Genomic DNA, 27,733 nt, shown 5'->3' on the forward strand with positions numbered 1-27,733 from the left:
ATTTAGTTGCTTTGTACTTAGCGTTGCAAGGAACGCGCATAAGCCAGAAGAGATTTGACGGAAACTAAGAGTATTCCGCGTTTGTTTGCTTTCAAAACGCGGTCTCACACGCGTCCATGCGGGAAAACAGCTTTCAACGAAACGCTTCTTCTCATAGCCTTATGAGAGTAAACATCTCCACCTCGGTCCAGTGCGCTCGTGGAGTTCATTCCATCGCTGCAGATACACATGCACACAGGCGTCTGTTTACATTATGGCTGACAGTGCTGGCGGCCAGACGCCACTGAGGTGGAGAGTAAAAACATTTTGCGACAGCCTTCCGTACGCCTGTGCTCATTAAAATCACAGACGCCTTTAAAAAAGCAACATTAATAGCATGTTTACACGAATGCGTGTCGAATTGAGAATACTAAATGACACATTTTAAGTAGTCTCTGGTGTAGAAACTATACATTCGGTTCGACTTCGACAGCGAATGTGTTTTTCGAACTCATTTGATTGCTTAAGTCATTCGTCTCTAATGACGTTAAATATCACTGTGTAGCAGCCGCATAATGTCATTAGATGCGAATGTCATTCCATTCGAATGACATTAAAACGTCCAATGTGACAGGGGTATTACGCATTGACGCAGCCTCCTGGCCTCTTGTCATCCTTCCCAGTGTAGCCAGAGAACATCTGTACGCACAGTCTACAAAGCTGTGTCGAGACAAAAGAGGAGACAAGGCACTTGGAGGCTGCAACAAATCCCTGTAACCCTGCTAATGCTCGACGCATTCGAAAAATCTTTGCAGCAAGAGATTCTCAAGACATTACACTCTCATAGTGAGCCGATTTGATGATTACTTGAAAAGACGTTCCAGTGCCCCTTTAAGCCTCGCACCGATTACTGGAGGGCAACGTTCCCGCTATCTGCCCTAATAGTTGCAATGAACAAAGTAATCTTTTCTAGGGGCTCGTTTCTTTGTTAGACACAAACAAATGAACCCAACAGACAATAAGGCAAGGGAAAGCATTGTCCTCTTTAACTGTAGTGTATTAATTTACATAAATTGAAAGGAATTAAAGTGGTCGTCTACTCTAATTTCAATTTGTCATAATTAACACACTACAGAAATAGGACAATTCATGTCCCCTATGCTTTCCCTTGCCTAATTGTCTGTTGGATTCATTTGGTTAAGTGTACCAATAATTGCAAGATAATTGCAAGAGGGCCTACGAATTGCTGAAATGCCTTCTTCATGCTATTTATCTATTCTTACATATAACTCTCTCAGCTTGAGATGTTTAATTCCTAACCAGTAAGTACCATTTAATTCATTCTGTTGAGGTTCGCTGTTGAAACCTTTTATAATGCACCTGGAAGCAGTTCTTGTCCCTTATATGAGGGGTCTCTAATAAGCAGTGTACCAAATTCTCATTTTCTGATCAACCCCTATTTCGGTGTAGGCACACTGGTGTCTCTTGTACTCAATTGTCTCTTTAAAGGGGTCCGGCTGTCATAAGTTCTACTATAGGTGCATGCATGGCATATCACTTCGAGCGAACTGTCAGTTTTAACCCATATATGCCCAGTGTCCTACATATGCACTCAAACCTCGATATAACGAACACGGATATAACGAATTATCGGTTATAACGAAGTAAATGAAGAATAGTCTTGTCATAGCTACAGTGTTACAAATAAACGTTTATAACGAATTTTCGGATATAACGAAGTTACTTTCGTGGCAGATGTGACTTTGTTATAATGAGGCCTGAGTGTAGGACACTTCTTTGATGCGCTCTAACATCGCTATTTCTGTAGCTGATGACTAGCGCTGCCTACAGCACATCAAGCAGGCCTCAATGAGGCCTGCTTGATGTGCTGTAGGTAGCACTACTCATCGGCTAACGAAATAGCGATCTTAGAGTGCATCAAAGAAGCGTCCTATATGCAGGACACTGGGCATATATGGGTAATAAAGCACGGTTTAATCATCATTAATCACATATCTTGGAACACAACAATAAACAGTACTACTTTCACAATGGTTCTTATAAGGAGCAGATACATAAAATTTGTTGCAAGTTTTTATTATTCTTTGGGCAAAGTATGCAGTATTTACAAAAAAAAAAAATACTATACTCGGCAATAAGCGTACTTGTTGTTCAAGGGGTGCCGCAATAATAAAAAATCCACATGGCGCGTGCAATTTATCTACACAAATCAGCAATCCATTGGCCATAAGTCGTACTATACATGACATTCAGTGCAGTCCTATGTATTATTGAAATGTATACAGCGCAAGCTATACTGCCTTCTCAATGCACGAAAGCTTGGCACTCGTCCACTCATCAGTAGGTAGTGAATACACACATGTACACAAAAAAAAATCCACAAATGCAGTCAAGAATTTACAACTGCCAGATGTCGTTTCTGCTGTGACAAAGTATGCTGTCACTGGTTCCCAAGATACATTACGGTTCTTTTGTTTTTACGCAATATGTAGGCTTGTACAAATATCACTTACTTGGTTCAACGCTAAGTTGAAGCCAATGGTAAGTAGTACCGCATAGTTTCGAAGTGAATTCAAATAGTAATGGGATTTGAGTAGTGGTAGGATGCAAGTTATAAGCAGTAAAATTAAGCTTTAAAATTCAATGTGCTTAACCCAAAGGGGTACTGACACGAAAAATTTCAGTTGTTTGTTTGCGTTGAATGAAAGGCCAAGCCCACAAGGGCATGTAGTGGTATGCGTGAGTGTGCCCTGAAAAATTAATTACATGTTTTAAAAACTAGTTTCAGTCGCCACTGTACCCTGACGTCGCCACACAGTATTAGCTTTTTGTTCAAGCTTGTGCAAGATATCGCGACGTTTTTATGGCAGCACTGCTCTGTGGCTCTGTTGGTGATGCACAAGAGGCCATTTTGTATGTTTTGGTACCTGACATCATCACAACTAGCCATACTGGTGGTGCATGAAGCCACCGGAATTGGTACTGAGCCTGACGTCGCACTAGTGTCGATGTCTGTATTTGCGCCGTACGGAAACTGACTTTATTGTCAAAATAAAATATCCACGCTCCCTGAGCATTACACTTGCTCAGAGCAGTCTCTGTGTGCAGGAAATCTGCATGGCAGAGTAAACTCGGCTTTGAAAAATGGTGTCAGTACCCCTTTAAGATTAAAAAACAAAATGAACTGGGGTCCAAGTAACATGCACGCCTAAACCTTGAAGCCTAGCTTTGCGGCAGTGCGGCATTCCCCTGAATAGGTGGTGCCATGGCATTGGCACCCCACGCTCCAATGAAACCACCTTTTCAGGCCAGTTACATGCGGTAAAATATTTACATTTGTTAGTTTCAAATACTTTAAAATTTCGGAAACTTGAAATGCATGTCAAAGTGAATTCGAATACTGTAATATTAACTGAAATATCCAAAGCGCTCAAATATCCGCACAAGCCTAGCAACACGCACTATTATCAGCAAAAACTACTTAGATCCTTTTAAATTGAACACTCAAAGCGCAATGAGAAATCGCTATAGCAGCAAGCTGTCAGTGACGTACATACAGGCACAGGCACTCCTAAGCAACATTGTTCTATAAAATACATGGTGTAAAGAACCATTCCATAAAAAAAAAGATCAAAATATGTAATGTGTTACACATAGTCAGTCTTAAATGTTGGTCTCTGCTCCACGATTCGACAAGACGCATGCGTGGTGTGTCTGAAAAATACTCCACAGCGATCAGCATGCAAATAGTGTGCTGAAGACATGTACAATTAATCTCGTGGATTCACGTGGTACAAACCCGTTTGGTGTAAAGTGCCAGTCTGTCAGTCTGTTAAAAAAAAGGCTACAAAATCTTTTTCTCGTGCGTTTTTAGCCCTCGAAAAGGCATCTAAAATGTAGGCACGAATGCAGGCACAATCTGCTTGTGAAATCTTCAAGATAAAAATTTTAAAAATTGGCAACGTTGGTCATTGCAAGTATGCAAATCACACCGTTCGCACGCTAGTCAGTGAGAGACGCTTACTTGGCATATTTTGGAGGCCAATAGGCCGTGCGAATGGCACCGACGTACCTTGAGCAAACAACTGTGTTGGAAGTCCTACTTAATGAATTCGGTAAGGAGCACCTTGAGCAAGTATGGAGTACCCGTTACAGTGAGGTGCACTGAATTATTTCTTTATAGAAACTGAAAGCAACAAAGAGGAAACCTAACGTCAAGAGCGTCCAGAATTCAAGAGGATTCTAAAGTGCCTTTGCTGTAATTGAGCTGCCTAATTTTCACCTCTTGCTGCCTTGTAAAGGCCAATATTAACTCGAATCTCACAGAAAGCACACCTGTTGAAGAAGATGTACTGTTATGAAGTATCCCTTGCAACGAATTATACAGAAATCCATATACTTTGCACCAAATTTTACTTCGAAGTGCCGAATAAAAAAAAAGTCCAATTCTAGTCTAGTTTTAGCTTGCTGCACGTAAAAAACTGTTACAATGTGGTTCGTCATGTATGCTAGAACGGGTAGTGAATATGAAGTACGTGCTCTGTATGTTGGCTCAAGAGATCTGCTTTTGTACAGATCCAGTGTGTTGCCTGCAAAGCAACAGTCCACGATGCTCTTGCTGCTTCTTTGATAGTGTTTTACCCACAATGGATTGCTGCCATGCCGTACGTAACTGCACATTTATTAAGCTGGCATGCACAGGAGTTGTCAGCAGATATATTGGCTTATAACTGCTTTAAAGTAGGGGTGTGTGGATATTCAAGTTTCGAATTCAAATCGAACAACACCTAATCGAATAATTCGATAAGACGAATATCTAAAACGCGACAAAGGCCAACTGTGCAACTTGGTTAGGGTGGAGTAGCTAAAACTAACGCTAACACCTTTACAGTACACCTTTCGTTAAAACTTGCACCGATATCCTGGCTTAAAGTGACCACAAGTTTATTTTAAAGGAGATTATGCCATTTCCGTAAACAAAAAGAACACATTCGAGAACTATCAAGCCGTTCACAACTTCGCTTCCGAAACGAAGACACGGACTTCTTGCAAAGTTCGTGTCTGTAAACGTCCCGAATTTGGCCCGCGAAACCCTCGTTGAATGGCTTGACATATGAAAATTTGTTCACGCTGTGCGATCGCCACTGCTGCACCGCGCCACTCGATCAGAAACTCCCATCGTTCCGGCGCGCAAATAAAACGCTGCTGTCAACAGGCAGCCGAAGATTTTTGGGCCCAGAGCACTCATGACGATGAAGCGCAGCATTACCGTTCTTCTTTCTTTGAATTTTCAACAAAATGCTTTGTATTCGATATTCGATTCGATATTCGACATTTTTGGCCACTATTCGGCACTATTCTATTCGAATTCGATTCGAGATAACATTTCACTATTCGCACACCCTTACTTTAAAGGCAATTTTCAGTGAATATGCTTGTAGAATGTAACTGTTCTGTCTTATCAAATGTGCTGAATAGGATTGCTTCTTTGCACATGTTCTGCCTGACAGCAAAATGGAATGTCTAAGAATGTGCCTAGGAAAGTGAAGCTACCAATAACTCTTCACATTAGTGTTCACGCACAGTTGATCACCAATACAAGAATGTTTGCTAGAAGTATACCATATATACACACACACATGCACATACACACATTTCAGATGAAAAATCCACACGCATGCTACTACTAGTATAGTACCACTAAAAAATAAAAAGACAATAAATACATTTTCCGCAATTATGAGTCCGTTGCGGTGACTTTGCTTAGCATGCAAGCAAAGAGGAACATGGTATATCTGCATTCAACCCGCTGATGTGGCACACTTACTTACGAAACAGAATGCTGCCATATTTCGATCAAAGCCTGACCAATATAACAACTTCCCACACGAGAACTGCAGACTGATTTGCAAGCTTCAATGGTCCCTTTGCAGCCTTGCGGCTCTATCTTTTTAAACCCCGCATTACTGTAGTAAAGTGCTTTGGAGTGCACCTTGGAGTGCACTAGCGCAGCCGAGCCCATTTACAACAGTTCCACATAAGTGTGTGCTCAGCTATCACAAACAAAGACAGTTCAGCAAGACTTGTTTGATGCCAACCTATGGCACTGAGACTGACAGCCGGATATTTGCATGCTCAAAGCAGTATTTTCTTGAAAGTAGTGAACAGGTGCAAACTGACTTGGTGCATGTTCTGTCCTCTTTTACTTACACCGCAGAGTTCCTCCGAACACTGCAAACGAAATGACATTCTCCATTCCCCTTAGTTTTCCGTCTGATATCAATAAGCAAGCCGGATGTGGTAGGCTTTCTTTTCAGAGATTCCTTATCGCTTTATCAAAGTGATAAGCAGTTAAGTTGTGTGGCCACTTAAGTTCTTGCCTGTTTTTTATCCCCTGTGACTGTAATATATCAAATGCATATTTTTCGAATTTATTACAGTTCGTGCCACTGTACTTGCTTATCTATCAATAATAATAATATCTCGGGTCTAACATCCCAAAACCATGATATGATTATGAGGGACACCTTAGTGGAGGGCTCTGGAAATTTCGACCACCTGGGGTTCTTTAATGTGCACCTAAATCTAATTACACGGCCTCAAACATTATCGCCTCCATCGAAAATGCAGCCACCGCGGCCGGGATTCAATCCCGCGACTTTCGGGTCGGCAGTCGAGTGCCATAACCACTAGACCACCGTGGTGGGGCTTACCTCTCAATAATCTTCAGTTACCTGATCACATGCAATACAAGTTCCTTTCATGTCTCGCATGATAAATTTCAAAATGCGGTGGAGATAATGGGTTTGATAACTTGTTTTGCTTGAAACAAACAGGCATTAAATGCTTTGACACTACTGAAACTTCCAACAGCATGACCACACTGCGAGCATATGCACTGCTAATGGTGAATTTGCATCCCTGAAGTGAAAGGCTGCCAGTAAGGCCTTCCTAGAACACCCGCCTGTTTTTACGTTACTAATTTTGCATTTCAAAGGAAATTCTTGTCAGTTTCGATCTGGTTTCGTAAAGTCCACATCCTGAAGCCTGGTCCAAAGTTAAAACAGGAGTGATACACCAGTACAATCACTGTGACGATTGCGCTGGCTACATGTAGGCTTGACCGATCCACAAGTTTCACGCATAAAGGCAGGGGCTGCTATAGAAACAAACCTGGAGAAGCTCTACTGTACAAAATTCACATAGTATCTTGGTTAACATCACTTCCTACGAGCCTGTGCAAAATATACCAGTAAAGCTGTACTGTTCCATTCTTGCTGATTCGAATGGAGAACAAAAAACTGTGCTACTTGTAAACGGAAAGTGTGTGCTACAGCCAGCCAATGGTACAATGCAATTAACAACTCAGTAAGGCCACTACACTGTCATACTATACCACGATTGGACACTCCTTGCCTGTGCATAACGTCGGCTCACTGTCAATTTACATAAAACAAGGTCAAAGCTGGCGAGTCACTTAAAATCGTAAAGTTTCTCTCCCCGTTTGCAGATGACATTGCTGGGAAGTTCCATGCCACTTGCAGTAGTGGAATGATTGGCCGTAAGTTTCCACGAGCCGCTGACAAGACACAGAGGCACCCATGGCAGGCAGCTGTCCGGTGCATTCACTTTTAGACCGGCAGTGAGCATTCTGTGTTGTCTCGTTATTCTATGTCAGCCCGAAGAGATCCATGCGACCAATATGGCCCGGCCTGTGCTTGATACAGCAACGCTTGGGAAGGATCCAGACTTGTCAGTAGAAGCACCGTGGTCACACTTTTGTTTCAGACAAGGGTAGTTGCAGTGTAACAGCTTCACTGTATGGTGGTGGAGGGTCTTCTTGAGACGATGATGGCCTCTGTACACCGATATTGCGGTGCGAAAAAGCATAGAGGCACTGTAAGTGAATTTCACAGTGGTAACAATACGGGACATAGTAGAACACAGTAGAATACCTGCAACAAGACCGATAGTTCATACTGGCTTTAAGACGATCGAGAATTTTTGCAAGGCATCGCCAGCACTTTCAAAGTTCTCATTCCTTTTTTGCATTTGAGGATGTGCAAATGCTGCCTTTGCACCGCCCTCATGTACTGCATCTGATGCAAGTGCCGCGCAGTTCATTGGTGAAGAATGGTATGCACGTCACTGAATAACGTTTTTTTTTCTTTCTTTCTTTACTTTGCTGCCATTATTTCAAGCAATCAGCGCATTCCTTTTTCCTGCCATCCTCCTTAAGCTGCAGCATCCTTACAGAGGATGGTTGTCACACTATAACCATGATGTGTTGCACTTTTCGTTTAAAATGGTGAAGCTTACACCAGAAGCTGACATACAAATGGTGGATTAAAACTTTCTTTAAAGGTAATGTTGTCATCAATCAATGAAAGACCAATTAATTGTACCGAATGGCTGAGTTGATAATATAGCGCTTCATTGGGCTTAAAAAGATATAAAGTCAGGAAAAGAGCTATTGTGAGGTGTCACAGTGGGATTAAGTTAAAACTTGGGATTAGGTTTCACCAACTTGGGGGTTTTTCAGCATCCGTCGAAACCTAGGTCCAAGCTACTCAGCGCTCTGCAACCACCAGAATATGGTCACTGAGAAAACAGCCTCATGTTAAAGGGGCCCTGAACTACATTTCCAAGTAATCATCAAATTACCTACAGAGTTTATTGCCTTAGGAACCTATTGCTGCAAAAATTTCTTGAATCTATCAAGAACTAGTGGAGTTACAGGGATTTTCCTGACAAGTGCGCTGGAAGCTAACACGAAGGGATAGCATGGGGGAAAGAAGTTACATCAGTGCAGATCATAAACTTGAGTGTGCATGATGAAACACAATCTCTCTATCCCGTTGTGATTCCTGAACGCACTAGTGTGGCTACTGTGTAATGTCAGAAGACTATGGAGTGCGGCACTGGGATGTGGCGGCACCCCATGGCAAGAAGCGAACCTGATCCAAACGCCACTCCTGATTTATGTCGGCTATTGGCCAGTAATGCTATCTGTTCTGTAACGTCAAACAGCAGCCTCTGGCAGCTCCGAACAGAGCGAGCACAAGCCTCTGTATGAAAAGAGGGCACGCTGAAAAAATGGCAGCTTCGCGCTCTGCTTCTGAACTCTCCTTGCCGTGCACGACTGCAAGATCCGGCTGAGTTGTTCGTGGCAGTGTCTGCTACTCGCAGGATGTGTTTTCTCACCAAGCCCGAGCGATGGTTCATGACCCATTTAAAGCGTATTTAACTGAACATGTTGCATTGTGTGCTGAACTTCAAATGGACAGACTGTAGCTGCACAGAAGATATCGTCAAGAATTGTTGAACTTCAGAAAGATGTTTTCTGTTTTTGAGTAGATTTTTAAGCAACTTTTATGTGCTGATTTGAAACATGCAATTATATTGATCTAATACAATATGTAGTCTTTAAAATAATGAGTAGTTTTTGAATGGTTAGGAGCAAGATTTATATCTAAACTGCGAGAGTTATAAAGCAAATCAGCCTATCGCAATAAGACAGAATGTGTACTGTATGCAGTAAAACAAGAATTGTTTAATGTTTTAAACCAATTAAACAAAAGTTACGGTAATTGAACACTTGCGAGCGAGTTGATTTCAAGCTGAAATTTTGCTCACACAAGTTCAACAGCTCAGACCACTTATAACGTAACCGCTTACAGTACAGTACCGGCTATAATGCAGTTTTTTCTGACTCCCGTTTACCCTTCCATAGAACTCTATGTATACGCATACCGCTTATTGTGCAGTCCCCCGAGATGAAAGACCGGTTATAATGCGGCTGCTGGGACGTTCTTAGAGATGCAAGGGAGCGAGTGTGCTTCTCAGCGGAGATGCGCCGGCGGGGGAGAGAGCGGCGACGGCGTTACAAAGGAGAAGGGGACGCGAAATGAACGAACAAGGAGCGGGGGGAGAAAAAAAAGGGGATGGCTGTGGGAGGCAGCAGCCCGGCGCGGGTGCGTGGTGTGAGGAGGGGGAGCGGTTGCGTGGCCGCCGAAGAAGCCTTTGCCCACTTTACTTCGGCCGCTTGACATGCGCGCTCCGCTAAGTACGGGCGCCCGCGTCCGCATCAAGAGCGCGTTACCACTGTTTGTCTCCGTTGGGAAGATAGTTGCTTCGTCGGTAGAGCGCAGATATCGCGCGTGCAACCTTGATTTCCCCGCAAGTAACAATGCTTTGAGACGCAATTGAGCTTTTGCCTTTGCCACCAACAGGCGGACTTACAAGCTTGAAAGACTTTTTCAGGATAGTTGCTGCGACTGTTCTCCTGACCGCAAACCGAAAGTTCCCATTTCACGCGTGATGCCCTTGGTTTAGCTTGCGAGTGCGATCTCTTCTACGCCCGATCTCCGTGTTGTCTAGGGCAAGCTTCTCGCAATGGCATGCCAAGTTGCAATGCGCACGCTAGGCCTAACAAGTGCTAGCTGCCATGTCGGCGGCCGCGAACTACAGAAGTTGCGATTTGGTGCCGAGTGAATGAAACATTTTGCAGTTGTTGCATTTAGAAGGAGTGACTAACATCTTTAACGAAAACGCGGCCGTGCGTGTGAAACACTCAAGTGGTGGTTTGTGGTCGCCACCGTTTTCGACATCGCGCATGCGCATTGTGTTACCGTGGTGACTTCCCGCGTTCGTTACGTCGGCACCACAGGTCCGCGGACGCTAACCGTTCAACATTTTCAAATGTAAGCAGATGCAAACTTACGTCCCAGTCGCATGCCTCGATAGTCTGAATCGCGCACCTGCCTGTTGGTCATGTTTTGTACACGTGCAACCTTTCAAAAATGTTGTTTTGGTTATAGAATGGTATCGCTTATAGTGCGCATATTCGCGACTCCGGCGACTTACGTTATAAGCAGTCTATGCTGTACCATAACTTTTGTTCAAATAGTCCTAGAACATGTATTCTTGTTTTACTACACACAGTATTCATTCCAGATTATTGTGATGTGCTGATTTGCTTTAAAATTCTTGCAGTCTAGAAATAAATCTTGCTCCTAACAAGGCACATGAAATGATTGATATCTTGAAAACTGCAAATGGTACTAAAAAATAATTGCATATTTGAAATCAGGACATAAAAATACTACATAAGCTGTGAAAGTTCCACAAAAATCTACGTGACAATAAATAAATACAGTAAACCCTCGTTAACTCGAACTCGCACATCTTGAAATCTCGGTTAAGTTGAAACTTTTTTTCGCCGTGCATTAACCTCCCATAGGTGCTATGTATATTTGCCCCCTCCTATCTCGAAACGTTTTCCGGAGGGAACAGCGGATATTTTGAAATCTTGACCGGGAGGGCAGAAGGCAAAGTCCACTTCCAACAGGAAACGAGGGCTCCGTGCGAATACTTAGCTCTTACTATACGTACCGAACGCGGTCATGAAGGGCGAATTTGAAATTCCCGCAGACGCAACTGTTTCCTATCAGCCTTGTCAAGCAACTGTGGGAGTGATCACGTGTGCGCACCCGCGCGCGACTTATGCGCAGTGGGCGGCGTGTGCAGCGTGCGCCCGTCAGTACGCAACCTAGCCCTTGCATGTGCGAGCTGATATTCTTTGTTTTCCCCGCGATCTGTGCACGACGCATCTTGAGTTCGATTTTGCTGAGTAGTGAGTGGTCTGTGCGACGGACGCTTCCGAATATCAACCAAGATGTCCCGCCCAAAGCAGTGCAAATCTCTGACGTTGGAGAGAAAAGTCGCGCTAATCAAGGAAGTCGAAAAAGCAGGTCGAAGCAAGTCGTGCATCGCCAAAGAATTCGGCATCCCTTTGTCAACCCTCTCGACAGTGCTTAAGAACAAACAAAAGGTTTTGGAAGGCTTCGAGCAAAGTTTTGAGCTCAAGCAAACGGAAGCGCATTCGAGCGTCCAAATTCCTGGACGTCGAAGCAGCACTGACTGCTAACTGCTTCGTACATGCAGGGTTTTCTCGCGCCCCGGAATCGATCGAAGAAGACATTGGCGCAAAATGCAGCGGCTGATGAGCTGTGCAATGAAGTACGCAAGGCAACTGGCTGCGTGAGCAATACTGAAGACGGCGAGACTGCCTTTGAGTATGTGCTCTACGAGGCGGACCTCCCCGTTACCGGAATCAGAGTCATTCAATGCTTCTTATGGTCACGAAACTGCCGCGTCAGTTTCATATGGAGCCAGCGGCCGCCGCCAGAAGCGCAGCTGTGCTTGAGAGGCGATGCGAACGCTGCTATCGCTGGGGTTGTGTGTGGGAAGCCTCGGTGTTTAAGCTTTCTAAACTTCTGCAACGGTCGCTTTGCTTTCACGCTTTTACTTCTAGCACTCAGCATGCATAAATACATTTCTGAACGCGTTTTCTGTTTTAAAATGAGCACCCGGGAGGAAAAAAACCAGCTCAATTAAAACATGCAGCTCGCGGTGGTATCAGCAGAAAAAATACAAAAATTCGGGGATTAACGACAGAATACCAAGATATATAATTACGAACGCCGTAGCAGGGGACTTCTGTGACTTTTGGCACCTGCAGGCACAGCTGTTTCACCATGCTCGTAAGTCGCTCGCTGTACGCCGCCGGCTGCAAGTTTATTCGTATCGCGTTCACGCTAGATGTTTGCGAACAGTTCATGTAGAGAAAGACACAGTTTGACCTGTACTTTATTCCAGATGGCATTATTCTCTGTGAAGCATATTCTACGCAACGTTTCTTTCACCTGCACCGGCAACGCACTCACACCGGCCGCTGGCCGGCTTGGTGCCGACGACGTAGCGAAGCCTACTTCGTATCGCTTCGTAGTTGTAGCAGGTAACTCTGCGGGAATACAAACGCTGACGAACAGCTTACTTTTGTTAACGCTGGCAGTGTTCTTCGTAGTTCTTCCTCATTCAGCACATTGAAGCGAGTTATCCGTGGCGTCCGGGCTCGAAGGCTTGCACTTGTTTGGGTCCGGAAGCTCGATAGGGAAGAAACATGGGTGAGCGCGCTCGCTCGCTCGCTGCGTGCGCCGGCGAGAGTTGCACTTGACTCTCATAACAGCTTCTATTCGTTGTAATAGTGCTTCGCTTTCACTCTGGCGTACAACCGATATGACTTGTTTTCGTCTAGCCGACAGGGCCGAGCAGTGCAGCACTTAGCAGGTGATCGGCGCGCAGTTACACTCCCCGTTGGTCCCTTTCTTGCCAGGCGTTTCCGCACGACACGCACTACGGTGCGGTCTAAACAGGGCGTCGGCAACGCTCGGACCTCTTCACAGGCTGACTCACGTGGTCGTTTGCATGGTGGTCGCACTGTAGATGAGCGAGATCGAGGTTTGCGCTTTGTGAGATACGAAGGAAGTCCTTCAAAAATCCTTGGAACGGTGTCAGCCTTCAGCGTTGGTTTGTCGCGTTTCTGCGACACGGAGTCGCCGTTGATGTTAAAATCATACGCAGTGATAATGTCCGAGGCGTCGAAATGGTTCGCACACACACGTGTATACTTCGACACAAAGTTAATTATCACCACTTTCTTGCAGCGGTATGGCCCGCTTCCATTTCTTGCGCTGCTGCTTGTCTAACGGTAAACAAAACAACGACACCTTTTTGCTTCCCTTGTAGTTGGAACGGCACCCCGGCACGCAACATCTGTTAGGCATCCTAGTCCTGCGACAGCGTTTCCTCTAACTTGAAGATATGATATCCAGCAGCTTGTCCCGCACTGCGCGAGTATTTCAATACGCGGACGGCGCAGACGATCGCCTCTCTGGCGCAGCGGCGCCGCGTTGCGGCATTTTCGAGCAGCGTATGAAGCTCGCCCATAGCGTGACGGTGCAGTTTCGTGACCATAAAGAGAACTGAATGACTCTGCCGGAATGCTGTCGGACGCCGATATCGTTGAGATGGCCATGAACGACGCAGATGACCATGCAGACGAGGAAGAGCCTCGAGAAGTGCCTACGACAGAAACACGTAACGTACTGCGCTTGCTCCACCCGCAACAAATGAACAAATGCAGCGGTGGCGACCAACGGCTCATGCGATGTGTTGAGCAACTGGAGAACACCTTTCTCGAACGCGAACAGGAAACAGGCAAGCATCATGCAGTTTTTTGGTCCTCGGTAATAAATTTTTTTTTTCCCTTTGAATTCTTGTGCCTTTACTACGGTAGCTGTCTCGTGCAGTGGAGCTTTTCCTGGCAGCACTGGCTTTTCTTTTACAGTGACCTGGGCAAACATTTTTGGCATTTTGCTTAACTCGAAATACCGCTTAGCTAGAAATTTTCCCCGGATTTGACGGTTTCGAGTTAACGAGGGATTACTGTATGTATCTAAAGCAGGGTCTCCCCTTAAGGATTGTTTTGTCTGAACGTACATCTTGTAACACTCAGCCCAGTGGTATGTATGAAACTGAGTCGCAAACCACTTTGCATTTCTTTATGCAGGGTGTTCAGTCACACTACTAGGTACATTCCGCTGGAGAAAGTGTCTTGTTCAGTCAAAGATAGTGACGAACTATAGAATCACAGCATACAAAGGAAGTCGGGAGAATTTCATTGTGAGAGCTGATCAGAAAAACAGAGATGGGTAATGAAGGATGAGGGGTCAGTCTCATCCACTGAGTAATATCAGACAAAAGCACTGACTCCGCTCATCTGCAAGGGACACATTCTGCAACGCTGGTGCCTGCTTCACAGCATGTTCACCAGATGGCGCTGCGAATGAAGAAAAGCTGTAGAGGAGAGACGCCAGTCCTTGGGCCTTATCGCGGGCAGGGCTTCTCTCTGTCGTTGGTATAGCAATGGTGCACAGTCACGCTTTGTTGCGTTCCTGCATCTGCTTGCCTACCTGTTTTGTCGTCTACTTGCCACTCCCTGCCACTGTCAGTTAGCACATGCGCTTGTGAGAGCAGGTTGTTGAATGCTTTCTATGTGCCTCGTCGGATGGCGCAACGTGTTGTGGGTAGCGCAAGAGAAGAGAGAAAGTATGTGTGAAAGCTTGAAGAAGAGCGGAGGGAGAGAGCAAAGGAACGAGTTAAGACCACTGCACCTGCGCTGTGCAGTTTGCCCCGAGCGAATGCATTGTGTAGTGGCGGAGTCCGCTCTCCTGTCTTATCTTACTTCCTGGTCTCATCTAACGATCACAGTTGTGAGATCACAGTGTGGCAAGGGCAATGTTGAGGAGGAGGCACTCGTCTTGCCTTTCTTGTTCGTATGCATTTGTGCTACCCTGCTTCAAACTCTTGATTATCTCGATGACACATTCCTCTCAAGGTTGCTTAGGCGATAATGCTGTTACCGAGTTGGCATTGTTCACCTACCTTTAGCGACACTGCTGCTTCGTATGAAGGCAACGTATCGGAACTCCACGAGTCCTGCGTCCGGACAGGCGTGTGCTCCCGTGTCGCTCTTGAATTTACACTGCCACTGGTTTGTAAACTGCTCAGGAAGTTATTGTTGGCCCTGCGTGTGAGAAGCGAGATAGATAAAAAAACAAACAACACTTCCAATGTGATCTGCATTTTGAAAAGTTACGTGTCTGGCATACGACACACACAACTGAAGGGTGAAATGGGGTTAAGAAGTTAAAATGAAGCGAGACATAAGAGACAGCTACAAGTACAGAGACAATACTACAGGTGTCACTGTTCTAGAACACAACTTTACAGCCTTTGTCGGCATACTTGTGCCAATTTCTAATTGGACGGGTATACAGCTACTGAAGTGGTGTTGGTGGACGAAGCTCGCTTTTCCAACGCTGCTCACAGTCTCCATGGTTATCAAGGATATGGCACCTTTGGCACTTGCAAAGTGTCATTGAACCAATGGCCTTCAAAATTTTAAAACTGCGAGAATCAGTACTGTTTCGTTGCTGTTACATTGTGAACACAATGGGAACAGATGCTTTGGTAACCTGCCACCAAGCGCTTGCAGTGACACTGTCAAAATATATTTTTTTATTGTTTTTTTTTTCTGTAACCCATGACTAAAGCTTTAGTTGCATTTCGTTGAATTCATGCACATTCTCTAGCTTCAATTGTATTCGTTTCACTGCCCTAAGCAGCAGTAAGGCTGCATTACTTTTCGGCAAGACATAGCAGCGTACATTCGCACTTCATTTAGATGCAATAAAATACGTCCTTGCTACTAATATTTCTTTTTATGAATTGCTCACGGCACACTATTGTAAACATTTCACAGACATGCATGCCGATGCTGCAGAATCATCTTCGGTATTTCTACAAGGCATGCATTCTTCTAACAACCTGGTGGCATTGTTGATTCAATGACCACTTTGTTATTTTGCAATAAGAGGCTTATTATGGCAACCTAATTCATAACTTCAATTAGAAAAAGATTTCACAACAAAACTACAGTATTGATACACCATTGTGGCACCATGGGTTTCTATGCATTTTCGCTTATTGAGCCCACAAGGGTGCAGCTAAAAGTTTTTTATAACTTCAAAGGCACGGAAGAATGTGCTAGTTGGTACATATTAAGAGGTTAAAATAGCATGGAGCATATGAGACAGCTACAAAGACAAAGACAACAGAAGCGGATATGTCTCCAACGTCCTTCATGCAGTCTAGTACGTTTCATGCTATTTTAGGCTTTTAAGATTCCCAGAGCTTGCTACACTGGCATATGATGTAATCCATATTTGCCGATAAAACAGTAACTGAACAATAACGTGTGCATGCAGGTACATACATATATTCACTAGAATATTTTGCTTGTGCACATTCCAGTTGAAGAGCAAAAACTGACCGTTTACAAAGTCGCCACAGGGCAAGGAAGCAGCAGAGCATGCTGGACAGTGCTACTGAAACACCCACAGCCATGGGCAAAAGAATGTCTGGTGCCACGGGAGGAAGCTTCACTGGAAGGCAAAAAATAAGGTGCAAATATCTCATGTCAGAGTCGAGACGTGAATAGTTGTTCAGACATGCGAATTTTGAAGCAGGAGTACATTCAAGTCCACATGAACAATGCTCAGCCAGTCATGGGCACATTACCAGCAATAAGTAACAGCATTACAGTTACTACAAGCTTCAACAAAGTAACAAAGTCACAGTTACAGGTGAGCAAGTAAAGTAATTATTTTTTCATTACGCTAAGCACAGTAACTAAAAGCACACACACACAAACTTTTATTTCGCTTAAAATTAAGAAGAGAGGTGGAAGGTGCGAGTTACATACAAGACAAGACAAGGCACAAAGGAAAAAGAAGAGCTACAAGTTGTGCGAATGAAAAAGTAACGTACAGTAGAAGTACAAGTAGAAGTTAACAAAAAGTCAGTAGTTAGTGGTAATGCCTTACTAGGAACTAGTTATTGCCCGTTTGTGCTCCACAGATCTGAATGAGATAAGAGCATTCTCCTGTGACAAATAGCATACAGCCTCTATTAGAAGAAATGTGGCCACTAGAAACATGTGTTAGCAACACTGATGCAACAAAAGACCCAACTGACATGCTAGTGTCATCAAAGGTCTTAGGTTTAGCAGTTTCTTTGCATCTACGTGGGAAAGGTTGCGTACAGACCACCTTTCAGCTGCATAGTTATGTATTACTGCTCTGGCGCAGCCAGTTGGGTGGATTCAACTCCACCCCCTGAAACATTACCTTTTGCATGTGTATACATGCACACATACAAACGCATGTACGAACACACATAATGTAATGAAATATGTATGTTCTCCCATATGTTACATTCTGCTACAACACCGGGTACCAAGACACGGTTTGCCAAACTCCATTCTTTTTGATGTACAACAGGGATCTAGTGCTGCCACTAGATGTTGAGTACAGCCGCCAAGAGCTTGAAGAGCTCGAAGAAGAATCCAGCTATTTCGCGGTAGTGCGTGAACGACTGCAAAAAGTCAGAAAGCTCACAACCGTGTACATCTGACTGGCTCAAGAAAAACAGTAAGTGCACTTCGACAAGATCCACAAGGACACTGCATTTGAGAGAGGACAACTGGTGCTCCTCAAGGCTCCACCATACGGTGTGAAATGGACCACATCGTACACTGGGCCTCACAAGATAGTGAACAGACTGTCTCCCACGAATTACGTGATCGAACTCGCGGATAACATGGGAAGTGACATTGTGCAAGTTGAAAAATTAAGACCCTATTTGAGCCCCATTGCTCAGATGGACCAACCTCATGCTTCGAACTAGACCGTACATGTGTTCCATGCAGTGCAAATTATTGCTAGTGCTTGTATTTACTTCTGTGTGTGTGAAACCTCACCTTTTTTTTAAATAGCTGCAAGTAGGACTGTTCTTTAGGTCAGTTTCGCTATGTCTGACCTATTTTCTGTTTTACTGTCTCATTATTTATTTGGCATTATATTTAGTCAGGACAACTAGCTTTAAAAGTTGAGCATGTCACGAGTGATAGCAGACGACACTCGGTGCGTGCCTCGCGCCTTGGCGCGAAGAAAACGAAGAAGATCGGCGCCGAGCTCGCGCACGCTAGGGCAGCTTCGAAAAATAAAATAAGGGTCAGGCAGTCTCTTCCTAGTCTCCAAAGTGTTTGGTTGTCTTCCTTACGCCACCTAGGAACCCATAGAAATCCGACGCCCACAATGACATGTCACAGTATCCTAGGCGTGTTCCACAGTACTACATTGAATAATGTTTTTGTACTCATCTAAAACTGGAGATGTCTGCTCATCTTAATGGCTGTGACGTATGCATGCTCCAAATGCACTCCAACATGTCAATGATGTCTGCTTGTGGTCACCATCCCATATACTACACAGTGAATTCTACTACACAACTGATAAACCTTGTTTTTGTTGACAGAGCCGAGTAAACCTCATGTCACTTACAAGGTTCACAGGATCTTGACTCTTCGTTATAGGTGAAATCAATATGGCACTCGCAACGACTCTGCGATGACGTTTGAGAGCAGTACATATTTGCATCTGTAACGGTGCATTCTTTGCTGTCAGTGCACACCTCCAGATTTCGTCGTGCTGAAAGAGGAAACAGATGTGAAGCCATCGCACATTCGGTGTGCTTTGTACAAAAACAACACTTGCAGTGGGCAACTACGCAAATACTGGCACATGTATTCATGTAGAGAGGGAAGGCCACTCCAGGGAAGTGCTTCGCAACTTTACATTTCATCCATACGAGTAAATTTAATGATGTGGCTTTTCCTGAGAGTGCTTGGAACTAATATCTTTTGTAGATTCTTTATACCACCCCCATCACCATATTCCCTATAATTTCAGAAGAGAGCTTCAACGAATCTTAGCAGTTATTCTATTACGAGAGCACGGAATTCAATCCTTCTCGTACAAGTAAATTGCAAGCTAGCCATGGATCATCATCGTCAGCTTGCCAACGCCCACTGCAGGGCAAGGACCTCTCCCATGCTTCGTCAATTAAATGCGGCCATGCTTTCCCTCAAACTTAATCTCATTTGTTCACCTAACTACCTGTGTGAACCTATCACAAGCTTGTGTAGTCTTGCAATCCAGTCTGTTACTCTTAATGACCAGCAGTTATGGCCAGCTTTTCCCAGCCTCTGCTGCTCCGCAGTAGCCATTGCAACAATGACCATGAGAAGAGAAACCACATTTGACCTTGCTGGTTTTGCCGACAGTCAGAGCTTTATGGCTGTTGCCTTTTCGAAATGTTTAGAAGTGAAGCACATGTCTGCACAGTCTAGTTCAGGTGTAATAAACATGGTACGGATATTCATGCAACATTAGGAATACTACGAAGGATATTGTCGTGCTATGAAACAGAGTTTGTGTCTGCCAAAATGAATAACTTTTCAACCTTGGACAAAATTAAGCAATATCACCTGCTCAGTGTCATCCACCAACAAAGGGGCAGACAGAATGGACGGTAGCAGAGAGGAAAAATAGCCTTTGAAAAGACTAAGTGCTTAATGTGTTTCAGGTGGGCTGTCAAGATTACTTATTAGACAGCATCAACTGCTCAGGCGACCACCAAAAAAAAAAAAAATTAACCAGGAAAGTTATTGGTAGGATATTTGACTCAGAGCTCGATGGTTCTCCGCACGAGGTCGTTGAAAGCGAAGCTAAACCAAGCTCGACCAAGCTGAACAAGTCTTCAGTCACATCTTGCTACAGTGTACCTTTACCTGCTGATGCAATGGTTTCCACAACAATGTCAACATTCTAACACTAACTACACTTTCCTCACAAAAAAAATGTCATACAGCAAAGTGTATCGTCACTGTATATTTACACTAACGCTGCTGTTCGTGTTTGCATTGAAGTCATCCCACTAAAATGATGAGACCAAAAACACGCACATGCCAGCTAAATCTCCCTTTAGTGGCCACAATGGGATTACTAACAACCTTTACGGTTCTGTTAACTTAAACATGCCATTACTAAGCTTGTAAGCATTACCTAACCACAATTATTCAGGCAATGTACTTATATGTGGTTATCACTGAGAGTTAAAAATATGAACAAGTACAACGACAGAGTGAAGCGGCCGTGCTAACCTACCTCCATCAATGACTAGCAATGATTATGGCAAGCTGCCAATAGTTAGAGGAAACTTGGCAAGAAATGCCAATGGCAACAGACAGAAAGCACGGGGTACTATTGCAACTTGCTGTGTGACTCACTGCACAGCAAGAGCAAAATTTAAAGAGCCCGTGGAAGCCTAGCATGACGCAGGACTTCCATATGATCTCACTTCTCATAAGCCTATGAAAACTAAGGCATCCTTTCATGCTTTTGGTTCACGTACCCATGCATAGGCCATCAGAGAAGTATGGGGGAAAATTTGGGAGACTGCCAGGATAGGTGTACAAAAGCAGCGTGACAGATGAGACAGCAATTATGCTAGCATGAGCTGGCAGCTAAAATGTACTCGTTTCAGGGATGAAACAATTGCGGGACAAAGTGATTTCATTTTGTTTACAGAGACAGTGCTGACTGCCGCTACAGTGTGCGTGCACTGCTAATGCAGCATACCGCACATGTCTTTCAACTGACTGAATTTTAGCTTTTTTATGACTAGGGTTGTGCTGCTGTCAAGAAGATAAGCTTTTCTTTTGTCTGAGGCGAAATTTCTTTCAGTTTGCAGATTTTCGCAGTTGAAGCTGTCAATTAGGTTGCCCTCACACTGCAACTTGCTATCCTCCAAAGTTCAGTATGCAGATCAGCAATATTTTGACTGCTAATTTCCAAGCAACACAGACGGAGTACCTTTGTGGTGTAATGTTACCTTGAGATGCAAGATGCTTATCTCTTGGATTAAACTTTTTTTCACTACACATATTTCAGCAAAACTGATTTGCCATGGCTGCACGCTGTGTTGCTATCCCAATGGCTCAAATTCTCTGTCAGGTGGTGCAGCCAGAAGGTTTATACAAATCAACAAAGTAATGCAAGCCAGCATACCCATTTTTTTTGTGTGAAAGAAAAGAAAAAAGGGAAAGCTACAAGGAAGAATGAGACGCATAGGGTTGGCTTATAGGAAACTCTAAATCACGCTTCGCTCTCATTAGAATAGTAAATTAGATTCAATGCATTATTTTATTTACTTGATCTCTAATTTATTTAGCCTTACAGTGTCGGTCACTGGGTGCATGCCCATTAATGGTCAATTAATGGACAATCGTGAAAGCGACACTGAAGTGAAACAATAAATCAGTTTAGACTAACAAAGTAACCTTTGAGAATGTTATTGTCATTGCATTCACCATCATAGGCTCGTTACTAGTATAAGAGAAATTGAAGGTCAAAGTCTCCTTTTTTGAATTTCGCACTAAAATCTCCGCAGCTGAATGCCAGGGCGTTATAACAGATTTCAAGAGTTTTTTTTTTGCGTATTTTGGCCACATTGGCTAATGAGATGTCCCGGAACTTGCTACATTTGGACTCTGGCTCCCTCATAATACGATATAATGTGTTGTTACCTATAGTGATTTACGTAGGCCCTAGCAGATGCCGACAAAATCTACTGCATTTACAGCGAGTTGGTGTAAGAACTTCCAAGGGTGGCATCATGACTCTTGTATTTTCTTTTTTGCGAGTTTTCTAGCTTACGAAGAGCCTTCGTGTAGTGAGAGTGGTCTTTTGGTATTGTGAGAGGGTAGTTAGCTAATATGATCCCTTAAAATGCAGCAAGATGGGTTGTACTTCTCTGTATGTACACCTGTCATCTACATTATTCTGGTCAACAAGTGATGCATTGGATTTGTCCTTGTAACGTCAATCTGCAGGCATCTTCACGCTGTACATCCGCCGGGTTCGGAGTTTTCCCTTTGGCACTGCTTGCGAGCGGTGCTGCACGCTGACGTGAAAAATTTCATGAGGTAAAAAGACATTTCCTTTCCGAGAGACAAACATAAACATTACTTGATGTTGCATGCTGTGTAGGAGGAAAGCACACACAAATGTATGCATCGCTGCTAGTTGTACGGGATTTAGTACACATTGCTTGTGTGAAGGTTCAGTTAACATGGATGCCTACCCCATGCGATCTGGATCTGCACAATTAAATTTCTAATGCAGTGTGGAGCTGCTGGTCAGGCTCCCCTGCGTTTGTTTATGAAAGATTACAATTACAATGGACATAGTCATACAGCACTTAACCTTACAGCAAATAAACTAAGTCAATATGAACACTAGTCTGTCACACTTTTAGTGTAACACTGTGCAAGAAAAGCTCTAATTTTCTGCACACAACTGTGACTACATGTAGGCACGTTGTTGAAGACTGAGAACTGTTCCTCTAGAAGTGTCTGCTCCACTGACAGCAGTCACCACTGCGAGTCATGTCTGCGACACATTGTGTAAGGCAGCTGCATGAAGGTAGTTCTTAACGCCACAGCAAGCCTGCGGGCAGGTACGTGTTCTTAACCCCTCAGCAACCCCATGCCTGCCCCACGGAGAGCAGTATTGGGGGGGTATTGATTCATGTTCATGCCATTAAATTTTACAAAGGCCGCGCCTATAGTGCCGGCAGCCGGCATATTATCCCGGAAAAAAAGTTGCCGGCTGTTTTTCCCTATTGGATGCCCATTACCATGTGACTTATCTGCCGGCACATTTCCGGTGAGCCTGTCGTGCCGGCAATACATGTGCATGATTGTGCATGATTCCCGTGTCACTGCGGCACTTTGCCTGGCTTCGAGAGACGTTTCAACGCTATAGACATCGATGGTTTTCCACAAACGAGAGTACATTATTTTCCTGTTGCTCAGTGATGGCCCTCTGCGCCCTTCGGGCGCGGAAAACTAATCGTGGCTTCGCCCTCGCTTCGCGAGTGCGGCCATTTCGCTGACGCTCAATGGCCGGTTGGCAGGGTCTCCGTCACGCGCTACTGGCCGCTGTCGCGGCCACGCGCTGTTTAGCCCGCGCGCCTGCCCCTTCGGGGCAGGCGTACGGGCTGGTCAACTAGAGGAGTCAATGGACGCCCGAGGCTGGCATCTCCGGTATCGCGAGGCCGCCAATCCATCGCCAATTTGACTGTGACTGCAGGAAATGTGCACTTTTTGTGTTATCAAGTGGCAGCGACCAGAAAAAGAGCGCCGCGGAGCGCCGTTACCGATTACACGTGCGGACAGCCGATGGCGTATGATCAGACACACGAACAAAAGCTCGAAAGGGGCCGTCCCGCAGAGGTCACGTGGTCGCGGGTGGCCAATAGGAAAGAACTGCCGGTAACCCGTCGACCGATATCATTGACCGGCAGCCGGCAATATAGACACTACCTTTTAGAAAAGATGCTGCAGGGAATCATTACCACAGCTCGCTGCCGAAACTGAGAAATATACCCACTCCGCATTCGTGTAAGGTTGCTGCGGATCAAGTGCGTTTGAGATGAGTAACACGGTCACGTACCTTTTGCGCACTTGAGCGGTGACACCTGCACAGGGTAGTCCGGCTTGCACCGGCAGATATTGTTGGCATCGCAAGCAGCGTGCCTGGCGAAGCGACAGCTAAGGAATGTGCATTTGCTGCCGATCTGTGCGCTGCCTGCGAAACGAAAGGGAAAATACGGAAGTCGGGAACAGCGCGCGAATGCCCGCACGACGACATCAAAACAATGCTCGCCAGTCAGCCGCATGGTTCGAACTGATCGACAAACAAAAAAACACACGCGGTATTTGCTCACCGATGGTGGAGGAGTTTCAGATCATGACCGAGGCAGGACGTAAACGATTCACAGCACCGCAATCTAACATAAAAGCGCAATCGTTTAGATGCCCGAGTGATGCGCACACAGTTACATAAGCGGCACGAAGCTAGCGAGAATGACAAAACGAGAAATTCTTGGAACAGAAAGCTGAAGCTCACGCCTTAACCGCTGCGTGAAAGTATTTCTGGAAGGTCGACAATCGTTGAATTTGTGGTGGGATGTCATGAAGACCTGATTAACGTCACTAAACTACGAGCGCTGGAATTCCGAGAGCGGAAACACACTTTCATCTTTGTCACTCAACGACACAAGTTTCGAAAAGCAGCTACAAAGAAAAACCACGCAAGCTGCTCGTCTCGTAGAGCGAGTGAGTGAATGAGAGGGGGTAATTCTCGACTGACGAACGTTTTAGACGAAACCATATTCCGTACAGCTCGATTTCAGGGCACTTTCACTGGTGGTTGCACGGAGTAAACAAGGTCTGGCCGCGCCTTGCACAAGCACAACACAACACGAGCGTAATCAGGCACGAGGAGCGAAGCGACGCCTTCGCTACTCACAGCTTCCAAAAATCAGGAAAAGCAGGACGCAGCCACAAATACGTCCACACTCCGTATACATGATGGCACGACGCAGCTAAAGTTTGTCAAGTGACCACTTAGGCTGCTTAGGCCGCCTGCAACGCGTTACATTACAAAATACACTGACGTTCAAAACATGACGTCTGTATTTTAGCAGCACGTTTAGCAAGTTGTGCCATCTAGGAAGGAGTCCGCAGACCTCTTTGATACGGCAAACATCTATGAGCACTTCAGCACGAACTACCGCCGTTTTGCACAAAAATATTATTGAGTATGTTTTAGGTGTCCGGCCGTTCTGAATCAGTCGCAACTATACCAAATATTTTGTCAGCAATGTCATCTGAGATACCCATCGTGCTTCCGGCGTTTGCTGATCTCCTCCGCTCTCACCAGTGGTAATTTTTACTCCATTGTTCTCTGGTATAGCCTCCGAGATTGGGCAGTGACGCCGCTCTTTCAGCGCCTGCTTGCCGTAACATGCTGATATAAAGCTCCAGTGAATGATATACCGCCTCTTGTGATCAATTTCAGCTCTCAAACAACAGTTCGAAGACGGTAAATGCTGACCATCCGAGATTACATGCGCCGAGTGTTCGAGCAAAAGCCGGTCGTGGTCTTTGAGGCCGCGTAATATCTTACGCCTTTCGTTCGTCGAGTAGGTTCGTCGCGTTGTTTGAACATTTCACAGCTGTAAATAAACGCGGTCTATTGCTGCCTCACACTACTGCCAAACTCTGTCATAACGTAGAAGCATATATCATCATAGCCGTACTTTCACACTGCCTCAGTCTTTCTCTGAGCTAGCATCTCTCCAGTACACCTGCTTTTAGTTCACACATATTGCCGCTAGGGATAGTCTGTCGTCTGCTCGTGCGCTCGCGCACTTTGGCAGTGCTGCGTGCAGATACCAAGGCAGATACACAGCCGCGGTGTAGGAACGAGAGGTGACAAATCGGCTCGGAGGCGCAGCGGAGCAGCCACGCCGAAATTTGTTCACTGTCGCCTTCATTCCACCACACGGCGCTCGGCACATGGGGGCCGAAAGGGCAAAAAAGAAATAAGGAGGGAGGCATTTTATGATAATTCGAGGGGAAGTGCATTACTGTTTGAAGCGAGGTCGGGTTGCCTTAGAACGCGTAGTTATAAAGCGAGATTCAGTAAAGAAGAACAATGCACATGCTGTGGGGAGGATAAGGAAACGATGGAGCATGTTCTGATTGAATGTGGAGGTATTCACCCAGATGTACGTTTGGGCACGAGCCTTGGGTTTTAGTAACAACAATGGAAAGCTGAACAAGCCCGCGATAGCAATAAGTAAGAGACGGCTAGAGTATTCGTGGCAGAGAACTAGAAAGAAAGGACAAAAATAAATAGAGGCAATTGAGTAAGGACATTCTGCCGTAAGGGACAGAGAACTGGGCTGTGAATTTGTTTTTTTGTATTTTTTTTCTCTAAAGTAAGATTGATTGAATCGTAGTAGACAAGTCATTACGCCAACCTAAAAAAAAAGGGGGGGGGAGGAAAAAAGCTTTTTTTTTTTTTTCGTCGAGTCTGGTGGCGCACATGTCACCGCCCCGTTATAAAGGGGACGCTCATAGCATCCATCTATCCGGTTGAACGTGTGTAAAACTGCTGGCGGCACTTCACTCCGCCCTGTCCGCGACGCCACATTTCATGTCGCAACGACTATTCGTTCCCCGTGACAGTTTTCTTTCATCCTGTGAACATATGTGAGGTGCGTATACCCAGGGAGCGATGGGTAAGAAGCGTTTCGCCCCGCGTTGCACGACAGGGTACAGGTCGTGTACTGAGCAACTCTCATTGTCTTTCCGCGCAGAAAGAAGAAGAGCGCCTTCGGGTATAGAGGAATGCCATATACCTCGCAAAGATCGGATGTTGTTGTCTACTGACCACCTCTGCGAAAGGCACTTCGAGCCACATTTGGTGACCAAAACAACAACAAGAAAAAATCACACCATTTCCCTCTAAAGGGGACCATGAGGCGATGCGAAGCCGGAGCAATTGCACGATCGCGTTCAGTTGGCGTTCGTTGGGCATGCTACCGACCTCGCGTCATGGAACGCGAAGAGGAGCGCTACGCGCGTATTGTCTTCCCTCTAGCCTGGCCGTTAATTCTCACAGGGCGGCGAGCGGGGAACGCGGTCGACAGGCTTGCGAGAGGGGGGCAGCGTAGGAGAGAAGAGAGAGGGGCAGGGGACGCGCATGCGCTGGGGCTCGTCGCGGCGTTGCGCAGGAGAGAATTTCGGCATGTCTAGCCTGCGTTTCAGAGGAAGTGTGGAGAGGAGGAGAGGAAGGGGAGAGGGATAGGAAGAGAGGGAGGGGGCGGGGAGAGGAAAGTGGAGAAGGGGAAGTGGAGAGGAGGTGTGTGGAGAGGGTATGCGCATGCGCAGTAAGGGTGGTCATGCCGCACACCACCACCACCACCAGTTTGAACTCCGCTATAAGATGCTTCGCATCTAAAAAAACATGGGAGGCTCTCACAGTGGTAATGTCTTGATTCGCAAGCCCCGGAAAGCATTCCCCTCGAAAGATGCAGTGCCTACTATATTTCCAGGCTACCCAAGCTATCTGTCGAAAGAGAGAAGAAAAGCGAAAGAGACCAGCTGAGAGGCATGCGGCAACACCGCATCTTTCAAGAAGCAACGCAAGAAAAAATTGGCCGCGTATCTGCGTGCTTCGCGGCAAATGTCGTATAAAGACGATAGAAGAGGCGCTGCGTGAGATATGGAAGCCATCTGGCCATACGTCGGGAAACATGAGTGCTGTGTTGCGGGCTGGTAGTCACGGCGCAGCAGCAGGCGAAGCAGCAGGCGCCAGCCAGCCCGAACACGCGGTTTGGCGCGAAGCGCTGAAGCAGAAGAAACGTCTGCACTCAGCGAGTACTCTCCACACACTCTTTTATTTACGCGTCGCCTGGGTAAAACAGGAATGCCAGAGCGGCGCCCACAACCGGCAAAAGGCCGCCCACAACGCTGCTTTTTCATTTTTAAATATCTTTTTTTACCTTT

At 45.4% G+C, this 27,733-nt stretch overlaps 1 protein-coding gene across 2 annotated transcripts; it reads right to left on the minus strand.

Moving 5' to 3' along the window:
* Positions 1-2,071: 2,071 nt before the first annotated feature.
* On the minus strand, positions 2,072-24,829 carry LOC119378141 (uncharacterized). Of its 2 annotated transcripts, XR_005180938.2 has the most exons (7): positions 24,684-24,829; positions 23,826-23,960; positions 18,810-18,956; positions 16,739-16,850; positions 15,289-15,430; positions 6,714-7,858; positions 2,072-6,463 (listed from the first exon to the last, which is right to left on the minus strand). XR_005180938.2 is itself a non-coding variant. In XM_037647376.2 (6 exons), exons 1-6 carry the CDS (start codon positions 24,742-24,744, stop codon positions 7,772-7,774), a joined length of 684 nt encoding a protein of 227 aa, XP_037503304.1. In that variant the 5' UTR covers positions 24,745-24,829; the 3' UTR covers positions 2,072-7,771. The 2 variants fall into 2 exon arrangements, 1 of the variants encoding a protein (XP_037503304.1); XM_037647376.2 differs by having other exon boundaries at positions 2,072-7,858.
* Positions 24,830-27,733: the final 2,904 nt, after the last annotated feature.

This window comes from Rhipicephalus sanguineus, unplaced genomic scaffold (assembly GCF_013339695.2).
Source record: "Rhipicephalus sanguineus isolate Rsan-2018 unplaced genomic scaffold, BIME_Rsan_1.4 Seq701, whole genome shotgun sequence".
Lineage (NCBI taxonomy): Eukaryota > Metazoa > Arthropoda > Arachnida > Ixodida > Ixodidae > Rhipicephalus > Rhipicephalus sanguineus.